Here is a 12909-nt window from a genome sequence, read left to right on the forward strand (position 1 = left end):
AGTGGGTGATTTTTGATTTGAGATTGCCAGGCCTTTCTTCTGAGGTACCTCTTTGTGACTTAAACCTCCATTCTTTGGTTATCAAATATTTGCACAATCCAGTGACACAAGTTGACTATAACACTGCAGTTTTTAAATTAACAGCTTCATGAATAAAGGCAGTTAGGAAACATACTGAAGGTAAAATTTTTCATTAGGAGAAAGAAAATTCAAATGAGAAAGCATGTATTCTAATAATATTAGCTCATTACTGTTGACCTTATCTTTATTATCTATAAAATGAGGACAATCACCTAAATGTTGTCTTAAATCTTTTCATTTTCTTTAACTGTCTTGATTAATTATGTCTAACTTATAATACCAATTTATTTCAATATTGACTTTGATAATTAAGAATTAAGTAAATTACTAAATCAATTCTTTCTACAGCATATATGTCAGTTATTTGGTTAAATTACAACACTCATCTTACCAACTAAGAAAGATCAGGAAGAACTTCATTTGCAGAATATCAACAAATTATCTATTGACAAATAAAATTTAAGCTTCCAACAGATAAAGTTTAAAGATTATCTATTAGTTTTTTGTTGGCTTTTTTGTTTGTTTATTTTTCAATTTAGAGATTAGCTATTCTTAAATCTACCAGACTCCTTGTTAAAAACTTTCTAGGGTATCATATTCTGGCTGAGTTGAACACAGCAATCTACCTTTTCTACAAAAAGTCTCAATATTTTATATAAAGACAAACAGCTGTCTAGAAATCACCGATACTCTTGCTTTATTTTAAAAAATAAATTTTGGATAAAGGAGTCTCTCATCTGCCAAATGTTAACAAATACTTTAACCTATTAAGTTTTTTGATCAATTACTAAATTTTTTTCTTAGCTTTAATAGATAGGCCATTGTTACTATGGTCACTATAATAATAGAAGTTATTTAAGAAATTTTGACATTTATACACAAACTGTCTTGCAGAACAATTTTAATAATACGTACTCGGTAGTGTTTAAGGGGTTTGGGACTATCAGACCTTTGTCCTTGTAAAACACATATTCTAAGGGGTGGATTACCGTTAAGAACCTGTGCTGTCAAACAAAAGGCACAGAGTTTGAATCCACCCGCTGCCCTGTAGCAGACAGATGTGCAATCTCCTCCCATGCAATTTACTGCCTCTGAAAACCTGCTGGAGAGTCAACTCAGTCGGTTTTGGCACATAACAACAATAACTACTCATTGCCTTCGAGTCACTTCTTTCTTAGATCAACCCTCCTAAGGCTAAAAATTGTAACTGAAAGTAACTGTCAATCTTTATCCAGAGTTTCCTCTGGTAGATTCCAACTAAAACGGCTGCTTGGCTTTTGGGTTAACATCCTGATACTTACTATTACGTCACTAGAGCTACTGGGGGAAAAAGAATAGAGCAGGGGGTCCCAAGAGACAGGATAGGGAGAAGGAAGAAAGTGAATAAAGAAGATGATCAAAAGTGCTAGCTAGAAAATGGAGAGTGGTAAGTTACAGCTGCAATTCTAGAGGAGTCTTGATAGAAATCACATAAAAGGTGTTAAGAAGGGAGTAGCTGAAAAGTGTTAGCTGAACAAGGACCTTTCCAAGGAAAGGAAATGTTACTATTGTTGTTAGGTACCCTCAAGTCCACTATGACTAGCAGCTGCCCTAAGAACAGATCTGAACCTTGCCCTATCCTGCTCCATCCTGATGATCTCCACAATGTTCTAGTTCATTGTGAAAAGATTGAAATTAATACAGTCCCTATAGTTATCAGCTGAATTAAAATAGTTTCTATAGTTCTCAGCTAAGTTAATTTTTAAAGCCCCACACCCAGGTATCCAGGGCAACAGTATTTCAAGAATAGCTAGCAGAAAGGCAGAACAAACAAGCTCAACTGATAACCCATGTGCCTTTGTTTCCCGACTGATAACCAATGTATCTTGTGCTTTTCCACTGCCCTGGAGTTTGAACTCACTGTATACTTAAGAATTTATGACACCACTCTATAGTTAAAGATCTATCTAACTGCTACGTGTGCTACGTGACTGCCGCAAGTGCTACGTGCAACAATGCTGTGTAAACCCTGAGCGAACACTGAACCAATGAATTCAAATTGTGCTTTCATCACCCAATGAGAAGCTGATACTCAGTTGTATCCCCCTAAAGTGTATAAAAAAAACCCAACTTTGTCTGCTCTCGGTCGGCTCCTTTGTCTCCTGCGAGAGATAAGGGTCGGCCCGAGCTCCGCAATAAACCTCTTATCTCTTGCTGTTGCATCAAGCCAGTGTCTTGGAGTCTTGGGTCTTCGCCGTCCACTCGGGACAGAACAGGACCAGCGGTTTGGGGGTCCTTCAATTGTGGAGTCACTGTGTCAAATCATCTTGCTAAGAGTCTTCCTCTCTTTCACTGACTTTTACCAGGATTATATCTTCTTCCAAAGACTCACCTCTCCAGACAACATTCCCCATGTGAAACAAAGTTTTACCACGTTAGGCAATAGGGAATACCCTCGTTGGACTTATTCCAAGACAACTTTTATCTTTTGGCAGTCCATGGCAGATTTAAAACTATTCACCAACACCACAATTCAAAGGCATCATTATTCTTTTGTCCTCTTTATTCACCATCCAACTTTCAGAAGCATAAGTAAGCAACTGAAAATACCACAGCATGGATCAGGCACACCTTAGTCTTTAAAGTTACATTGTTGCTCTGGAGAGGTCCTGGACAGATTTTCCCAGTGAAACACATCTTTTGATTCTTTGACTGCTGTTATTGTGGATGTGGACTGTGGACCCAAGTAAAATTAAATTCTTGACAATTTCAATCTTTTCTCCATCTATCATGATTTGATACCAATCACCCTCATGGTGAGGATTCTTCTTGATGTTGAGGTATAACTCATATTGAAGGGTATAGCTTTTGATCATCTGCAGTTAATGATTCACGTCTTCTTTTCTTTCTCCAAGCAAAGCTTGCTCTGGTGGCCTAGCATTAAGGAGCTGCATTGTCAGCCCAAAGGTTCAAACTCACTAGCTGCTCAATAGGAAGAAGATGGGCAGTCTCCTCCAGGGTGATTTACTGTCTTCGAAAACCTGCTGGAGCATCATCTATGAGTTGGTTCTGTTACAATGGTACTTAACAACATATTTCAAGAACTACTTAGATATTATATTCTTTCAAAAGTAGTATTAAAAGGATTTTCTAATGCTTTGGATAGGGAGCATGTGAGAGAAAAAAAAAATTACTCCAGAGTTTTGGTCCTTTGTTATTATGTTCCATCGACTCAGAACCTACCCATAGCAACTATCCAACAGGTTTTGAAAGGCAGTAAGTTGCACGGAGATTGTCCATCCTTTTACGGTGTAGCATTGGTGGAATCGAACCATATGCCTTTGGGATTGCAAGACAGCTTCATACCATTAGGTCATCAGAGCTTTTGGCCCTCACAAGTAGATACATAAAATAACCATCTGAAGAAAAATTTGGCTTAATTATGACTGATTCAGAAGAGGCTGTTGTATGAGAGAAGACCACTCACAGCTGATGTCAGATAAACTGTGTTTTACTGAATATGCAAAGTGATTCAACTGTGTGGATCATAACAAATTATGAGTAACACTGAGAAGAATGGGAATCCCAGAACACTTAATTGTGCTCATGTGAAATTTATATATATACCAAGAAGCAGCTGTCTAAACTAAACAAGTTAACATTGCTGTTATTTGCCATCAAGTCACCTGTGACCCATAGTGATCCATGTACAGCACCTCTAGACCATTCCCTGTCCTGAGCCAGTCTCACTAACTCCAAAATATCAACTCGCATTGCCCTATTGCATCAATCCATCTCATCCGGGGTTTTTCTCCTGCACTGTCCCTCTGCCCTTCCAAGCATGACATCATTCTCCAAGGACTGGTCTCTCATGGCCATATGCCCAAAGTATGTGAGATGGAGCTTCAAAATCCTAGCCTCCAAGGAGAGACTTGGGTTCACTCTCTCCAAGACTGATCTGTTCATTTTCTTAGCAGTCAATGGTAGGTTCAAGACTCTTCTCCAGCACCACAATTCAAAGGCATCAATTCTTCTTCTGTCATCCTTCGTCACCGTACTGCTCTCTGATGCATAGCAAGTAACTGCAAAGACCATGGCCTAGATTAGGTGCACCTTAGTTTCTATACTGACATCGTTGCTTTTCAGTGCTCTGGAGAGGTCCTTGACAGCAGATTTTCTCAATGCAATTCATCTTTTGATTTCTGTTTAAGAGTGTTGATGGTGGGGCTGAGCAAGTTGTAATTGCTAACAACCTTAATCTCTTCTCCATCTATCATGTCAATTAGCCCAGTGGTGAGAATTTCTGCCTTCTTGAAGTTGAGCTTCAATCCACACTGAAGACTACAGTTCTTCACCTTCTACAGCAAGTGCTTCAGGTCTTCTTCAGTTTCAGCAAGCAAGGTTGTCTTATCTGCTTAACACAGGTTGTTGATGAGTCTTCCTTCAATCTTGAATCTTCTTTAAAATGGTAAGGTTAAAAAAAAAGCCAAAACTCAAAACCAGCCTGCTACAATTTCTCCACCCAAATTACCTTTAGTAGCTGTTGGTTAAATCTATTATTCTACATAGTTATTAAGGGAGCTCTGGTAGCTTAGTGGTAGGTAGCTGCACTGGTAACTTAGTTTTGGGTAGTTGGACTGTTAATCTACAAGTGGGCAGTCTGAGACCACAAACTGCTACATGGGAGAAAGAGAAGCAATCTCCTCCTGTGTTTACAGCCTCTGAAAACTCACTAGGCAGTCAGCCGTGAGTAGGTTCCAACTCCATGGTACATAACAACATTAGTTTTTTGTGTGTGTGTGGTTTTATTATTAAATTTTATTAGTTTTAATGAACATTTACAGAGATTTTGGGTTTTCATTCATTCATTGTTGCAATGTTTTCTCCAACCTCCTCCCCAGTACCTTCTTTCCCCCCACCGGAATGTCTGTTTTAATTGTCCAATTGCTACAGTGTTTGTCAAAGCCATTAGTTTTTGTTTTTTTTACTGGGTGAGTAAGCCTTGCTCACTGTACATAATGAGGAGGTATAGCGCACCACTGAAAAAGAATTACGAGAGCTCAAAAAGCAGAAATGCACACCACAAGATAGAGGTAAGTAAATAACCCAATTTAAAAATGGGCACAGGATATGAACAGACACTTCCCCAAAGAAGACATTCAGATGGAAAACAAACACATGAAGAAATGTTCAAAATCCCTAGCTCAAAGAGAGATGCAAATTAAAACAACTATGAGATATCATTTCACCCCAGTAAGAATAGCAAAATTTAGCAGCTGGTAAGGTTGTGGAGAAACTGGAACCCTTATTCACTGTTGGTGGGAGTGTAAAATGGTGCAACCACTATGGAAGGCTGTATGGCGTGTTCTAAAAAAGTTGCAAATAGAGATACCATTTGTCCCAGGAATTCTACTACAGGGAATTTACCCTAAAGAAACCAGAACTGCCACCGAAGCAGATATATACACACCCATGTTTATAGTGGCTTTGTCCACAATAGCAAGGAGTTGGAAACAACTTAAGTGCCCATCAACAAATGAATGGATAGAGAAGCTGTGGTATATTCAAACAATGGAATACTATGCAGCACTGAAAAACAAGGACCTCATGAAATATGCAAAATGGATGACCCTGGAGGACAGTATGCTGAGTGAAATATCTCAGTCACAAACTGGACAAATATTGCATAGGGCCACTATTGCAAAATGGGACTGACATCAAGGGTTGAGGGAAGACAGAAATGAAGGGGACGAATGATGTATATTGCATTGAAACAGATGAGGGAAGAGAACTGTTTAAAAATGAATGGGTATTCTTGTCATTACAGAAGTCCAGAGTGAAGGCTGCATAGTAGACTTGGGGGGAAGGGATTGTATAACAATGAGTTTTTCATTCTTTTCAAGAAGTGTGAATTGGGAGGGGCAGGGGGATAGGGAGAAAAGTGCAACAATGAATGACTGGAAACCGTTAAGTCTCTGTAAACTTTCATTATAACTAATTAGAAATTTGAAATCTAATTTCTTTCAGCACACCTATACACTTTGTTTACCTCAGGGGCAGCCAGCCTTTTGGCACCATCAGAATCTTCCAAGATCTGAAAATAGCTATGCATATACTCCGCAGCCTTCTGCCACTGGTGTTTCAGCAGAGCTTCCTGGATAAAACTTAAACAAGCATTTGTCGTCTGAGCAAAATCCTTTTCTTTTTTTCCTCTAGTCGCTGTAAAGATAAAAAAAGAGGGTCTTTACTCACACTGGCCTCCAGTTCAACAATTTAAAAAGTATATCTGGCAAGCAAAAGCTTTATTAACTAGAACAGTATGTATTCTTTGACTCAGTCCATTCCCAATATCAAGCAGGCCTACTTGAAACAAATTTATCCACTGTAAGTATTTTTAGCAAATTAAGAAATGCCTAATTTGATGTTCTTGGGCTACGCTTCAGATATGATCCAAATATTTTTCATTCTACCACTAAATACTCTTGAGAGGATCTTCCTACAAGACCCCCAAAGGTAGGTAGGATAGGTATAAAAAAAATCATCAGGGCTGGGAGAGTAAAGGAGGCCTAAAAATGTTTCAATGAAGTGTTGAATCTTCTGAATATGAACATTAATAAGCAAGCCTCCACTCAAAGAAAAATTATGGACAAGAAGTTATCATTGAAATTAAATTGTGGCAGACATGCCTGTAAAAGGAGCTGATGCAACGTGGGTGGCCAAGTCTGACTTCTATTTGCTTTGTAAGGGAGAACTATCCTCCATCACTAACATCCATAGTACCAAGCAAACAGCTGCATGGTCAGATATGTCACCCTCTATTTTTATGAATCACTGGGTACAATGTTCATTGCAAATTGATTCACAGACTTTACTCACAGCACTAGGGCTTATTAGGGAAATAGGTTGGGGCGTGTGGGGAGCCGACTGATATCACATAGTGAAAGTCTAGGTGAGTGAACAGCAGCCCCTAGACAGACTAACATCAAGACAAACTTCTCAATTGTGTCAAAAGCTCAGACACCTTCTCAGTTAACAAGTACAAGTCTAGGGTCAGTTTAGTAGCACAAATAAACCTCTGGTTTCCTCAACTGTCCAGTGAGCTCTGTCTCATAGCAGTCATAAGTCAGCTCTTCATTCAGACATCAAGAAAAAAAACCCGTTAACTTGGCTCCATCTCCAGGGTTCAGTCAGGCTACAGCTTGTCACACTCTTTTCACAGTTTCCCCACAGTGCAGAAAGTGCTCTTATACTATTCTCACAGTCGTTAACGATTTGCAAGATCATGTGTCAGCAGTTAAGGTAGTTGGAGACAATTTCCACAGCATGAGCTAACACAATGGATAGAAAAGTTCATTTTTAGAGTAATTTACTAACACCACAATATGCAAGGAATATTTCAGGAGCTTGATCCCTTTATCAATCTCATGATAGAAGAATACAGGAAGATAGTAGGCAAAAGAACAATACTGGAATGGTGGTAACATGATATGAGGAAGTAGCATCATCATGTTAGAAGCCTTGGAAATTATATATATAACAAAGATGTTCAGCCAAGAAATCAGCTGCTTCCATGTTTCCCTTCTTCAAAGGGCCCGTCTTGTTATAACACAAAAGTCAAACTGGGTGTATTCTTCATATTAATTTTTTGGTAAATAAACTTCTGCAACAGTAAAAACAAATCATTATCAGCATTTTCCCATGCAAGCATGACGTTCATCCTTACCAATGTCTTCCAAGAGGTGGATTTTTATTTTGTAAAGATTGTGTGGGAACACTGCATGGTTCAAAATTGGGAAGGGCGTTCGCCAGGGATGCATCCTATCTCCATACCTTTTCAACCTATATGCAGAACAGATTATCCGGGAGGCTGGGCTCTATGAGGAGAAATGTGGGGTCAAGATTGGTGGACCATTTATCAACAATCTGCGCTATCAGATGACACAACCCTGCTTGCTGAAACTGAAGAGGACCTGAAGCACCTACTGCAGAAGGTCAAGGACTATAGCCTCCAATATGGATTGAGGCTCAATGTCAAGAAGACAAAGATTCTCACCACTGGACCAACTTGCAGGATCAGGATGGATGGTGAAGAGATTGAGATTGTACACAGCTTTAGTTTGCTTGGCTCCACAATCAACACTCTTGGCACCAGTAGCCAGGAAATTAAAAGGCACATTGCCATGGGAAAGTCTGCTGTTACGGACCTCTCCAAAGTACTGAAGAGCAATGGTATCTCCCTGGAGACTAAGGTGCGTCTGATACAGGCCATGGTCTTCGCAATCACTTGTTATGCATCAGAGAGTTGGACAATGACCAAGGAGGATAGAAGGAGAATTGATGCCTTTGAGCTGTGGTGCTGGAGAAGAGTATTGAGAAAACCATGCACTGCTAGGAAAACAAACAGATTCGTTCTGGAAAGGGTTAAACCGGCTGGCTCCTTGGAGGCAAGGATTCTGAGGCTCTGTCTAACAAACATACTTTGGACATGTTGTGAGGAGAGACCAGTCCTTGGAGAAGGACATCATGCTTGGTAGGGTGGAGGGACAGGGCAGGAGGGGAAGGTGCTCTATGAGGTGGATTGATTCAGTGACTGGGATAATTGGGACGGGAGTGTCAGAGACAGTGCGATTGGTACAGGACAGAGCAGAGTTTAGGGCTGTTGTACACAGGGTCACTATGAGTCGCAAGTGACTCAACAGCACATAACAACAACAAAGATTGTGTGTGTCCCAGAAACTCAATGATACTAAACACAAATGAGGCTAGCAGTTATAAATGTTAATATTTACATTTCAAATACTGGCAATCCCAGTTTTAAGAATATTTAGATTAATCACAATTCTAAAGTAAGAGTAACTTCCTGAACTACCACTAGAGCACTAGAGGTCAGGAGTCTTCTAATTGATTGAGAGTATACCAAGACTAGGGCACCAACAAAAGGTAGTTTTAGCAATTGACCTGCAGACTTTGAACTTCCTTACTTGCTTTTTCCTAAAATTAATCTCCTAGCAAACTATACTTACAGCCAAGGCTTCAAAATCAAAATCACTATACAGTTGAAAATACCATAAAACATTATGTTAAAAAAGTAGAAAATGTTAAAAAAAGTGAATGGCTCTAAAATGCTATGTAAGTCAGCTAATTTATAATTTTTTACAAATCAAACTAGTAATTTTTATAATAAACCACTACATCATTTTTTCCATAAGTTCAGGAGAACTTACGTACTACAATGACTAAACTCCGTTCACTTTCTTCTTACTATGTGATAAAGTTTTCTCAGATTTTCTACCAATTAAAACAAAATAAAATGGAATTGATGGTAAATCTTTTTATTTCTTAAAAAGAATATTATGCACTTATAAATATATCAAGTTACTGGGATAAAGGTGATAATTCTATTGTTGTGGCCATGGAGTCAAGCATGACTCATAGCAACCCTATGAAAAAAAGACCTAAAGCCTTTCTATGAACTATCATCGTTTCTCAAAGATCATAGAGTTCAAAGAGGCAAATTGAATTAGGAAAATCTTCTGTCAGGGAACTCTCCAGAGTGCTGAAAAGTAACAATGTCCATATAGAGACTAAGGTGCGTCTAATCCAGGTCATGGTCTTCACAATTACTTATGCTTCAGAAAGTAGTACAATAATTAAGGAGGACAAAAGAAGAATTGATGCCTTTGAATTGTGGTGCTGGAGAAGAGACTTGAACCTACCATGGACCACTAAGAAAACGCCACAGGAGGAAGAGAGGAGTTCAATGTCTTATCACTCCTGGAGCCACTGGTTGTTTTTTATTTAAGCCTCTTGTTTAGTGTCAACACCTAAACAAGACCTCAGAGGGCCTTTGTATTTAAAAGTTGGTTGCTATTTTATATTGGAGGGAAAAGTTGGTTGTTATTTTATACTGTAGGAATATTCTTGTTTCAAGACTCTTCTGTCAATTTGCTGTACTGAGGTAACATGGGGTTGCTATGATCCTGAACCTTCTGCCATTGGTGTGTCAAATGCCATAATGGTTACCCACTGACAGTGGTTGGTGGAGCTCCCAGTTTAAGACAGGTTTGGAAGCAGGAGAGGCATCCACTTCCTAAACAACATACCTCTAGGAATTCTATGAACTATAAGAAACTCTGAGAATAGTGATCCTTTTGAGATAAAAATAATTTGGTTTATATTACACTTAAAATTTAACAAAATCTGTAACGTTATTTTACTATGTCTCACTCGAGAAGAAAAGCCAATGTTTAAAACTTCACAATCACAGGATATTAATAAAAATAGCAGATGCAAATGAAATAATCAAAATTTTTGTTGCAAAAAGTTTAAGAAACAAAACAGTATTCCTTTCTTTTAAAAGGCTTTTTTTTTAGGTGCAACCACTATGGAAGGCTGTACAGCACTTTCTCAAAAAGTTAGAAATAGAAATACCATTTGACCCAGCAATTCCACTACTTGGAATATACCCCAAAGAAACCAGAAATACCACCCAAGAAGATATATGCACACCCATGTTTACTGCAGCTTTGTTCACAATAGCAAAGAGTTGGAAACCACCCACATGCCCATCAACAAATAAATGGATAGAGAAGCTGTGGTATTTTCACACATTGGAATATTATGTTGCACTGAAAAACAAGGAACTATGCATTATTATACAAAATGGGTGAACCTGGAGGACATTATGCTGAGTGAAATATCTCAGTCACAAAGGGACCAATACTGCATAGTACCACTGTTGTAAAGCAGGAATGACATCAGGGTTTGGGGGAAACTAAGAGGGGATAAATAATGTATACTGCATTGAAACAGATGAGGGAGAGAACTGTTTAGGAGGTACATATGATTAGGTATTACTGTCATGACAAGAATCCAGAATGCAGAGTGCATAGTGGAGTGGTCTGGAGGTGGGGTGGGAATGGAATTGTATAACAATGAAAGATTTTTTTTTCCTTTTCAAAGAGAAAAGCAAACTAGGGGGCAGTGGTGGGCAGGGAGGAAAGTGTACAACAATGAATGAATGGAAATCCAAAGTCTCTGTAAACTTTCATTAAAATAAATTTTTAAAAAAGGAGAAAAAAAGCTTTCTTAAAAGTATATAACATTTTGCTATTTAGATTCCACTACACCAATTTAAAAGAGTAATACAATAATTTCATTTTTAAATGCAAACATAGAGAGCACCTTAAAAATACAAGGCAGTAGTGAGCTCTGGTGGCCTAGTGGCAAGAAGCTGCACTGCAATCCTGAAGGCATGTGGTTCAAATCCACGAGATGCTCCATTGGAGAAGGAGGGGCAATCTCTTCCAGTGCCAGTTGGATCTGATTTGATGGCACATAACAACAAAATTTTTTAAAAATAAAATTAAATTTAAAAAATGCTAAGCCATTTTCTTTAAAAATGTCTCCTTTTCTACACAATGTTCGTAGCAGCATTATTCAATTGCAATATCGAAACAGCCTAAATGTCCAACTATAATAGAATGGACAGTATGAATTATAATGCATATGAACTTTTGCAAGCAAACCAATATAAAATAAATTTAAAAAAAAGGTATGGAGAGTGGGCACATACACATACACAAAGTCTCCCCAGGTAACATGCTTGTGAAATTATAGTCCTAGTGATCACTAAGATAAAATACTAGAATTAACACTAAGGTGCTACTGTTTTCAGGGTTCTCTGCCCCAAAGATTCCCCACCTTGCGGCAAGACAGTACCACCTAAGGCACAGAGCTTTCCCTCCTCCTCTCTCCTAGTGATCTCTCAGGCTCTTTCCCTTCTGATGGTGCTCAGTGACTGATGTCTACTAAAGATTTCCTACATGCGGATGCTTAATAAAAAGCTTGTTGTGTCACACTGCTCTACTAGAGTTACATCTTTTTCTTGATCAGTCTAGAAGTCTGAACTTACTATAATACAGACTAACGACTACTAATCAAAGAAAGAAATTATAAAAGGAAAAAGAAGGCTATTTTTTAATAATTTACATTTTTGTCTGCAACTAAAAAAAAAAAAAAACCACCCACAAAAATATTGCTTGTTTTCCAGCTTGAAAAGTGGTACGCTTCTAAATTTGACTATTCATATTGAATGCACATTAAGTCTTAGCATCTCTTTGTGTTAAGGCTAAAATTATTATTAAATTATATTATTAAATTAAAATTATTATGCTTACCCACAGTTTCCATCTGCTTTCGGAGCCAAGGAATATGTATTCCTGTACCAGAGAGCATCGCTTTTTCCACCTGACCAACCCTGGCCACGGGCCTTGTGAATTCATCACTTTGATCACTCATACCTATTCCAAACTGAGAATACGTACCTCTTAATAAAAAGGAAATAGCTTCTACATAATACCAAAAAAAAATCCAGTTATATTTTTATCTAGTAAATATCATTTGATCAGCAAAATTAAATGTACTCAGTGGGTTTTTCTTAAGTAAAAAGCTAATTATGTCAGCAATCGCCACAATGATTCATGGGGAAGAGTGGTAGACAAGTGGGGGAAAGCCCAACAATTACAGTGAACTATGTGCAAGGAACATGCAAAAATAAAGAAAATAAAAATGTCTTTAATTATTAAATACCAAAAACAACCTAGTCTAGAGAAGCAGAAAAATAAGTAATCATAAAACAATATGACAAATATAATCGTAGCAGCAGCTATTGCTAATATTTTTGGGGTCCTTCCCTATCATGGCCAAGACCATAATGAGTGCGTTCCTAACACAAAGGAGTAAGAATCCAGCAATGGCTCCACAGGGCAAAGATGGACATTCTCCTCTGCAATTTACAGCCTCAGAAACCCACTCCAGTGGGAGGGCCAACTGTGAGTCAGCTCCGAC

General features: G+C 38.3%; 1 protein-coding gene across 1 annotated transcript in view; it reads right to left on the reverse strand.

Moving 5' to 3' along the window:
• TAF1A (TATA box binding protein (TBP)-associated factor, RNA polymerase I, A, 48kDa) overlaps nt 1-12360 on the reverse strand; it is a 35199-nt gene extending 22839 nt beyond the window's left edge. The window contains exons 1-2 of the mRNA XM_006894597.1: nt 12240-12360; nt 6110-6279 (exon numbers count right to left, since the gene is read on the reverse strand). Of these exons, the coding sequence (XP_006894659.1) occupies nt 6110-6279; nt 12240-12360 (291 nt within the window). The remainder of the gene's footprint in view (nt 1-6109; nt 6280-12239) is intronic.
• Nucleotides 12361-12909: the final 549 nt, after the last annotated feature.

The sequence above is a fragment of the Elephantulus edwardii genome, unplaced genomic scaffold (assembly GCF_000299155.1).
Source record: "Elephantulus edwardii isolate Elephantulus edwardi_28Jun2011 unplaced genomic scaffold, EleEdw1.0 scaffold00146, whole genome shotgun sequence".
NCBI lineage: Eukaryota > Metazoa > Chordata > Mammalia > Macroscelidea > Macroscelididae > Elephantulus > Elephantulus edwardii.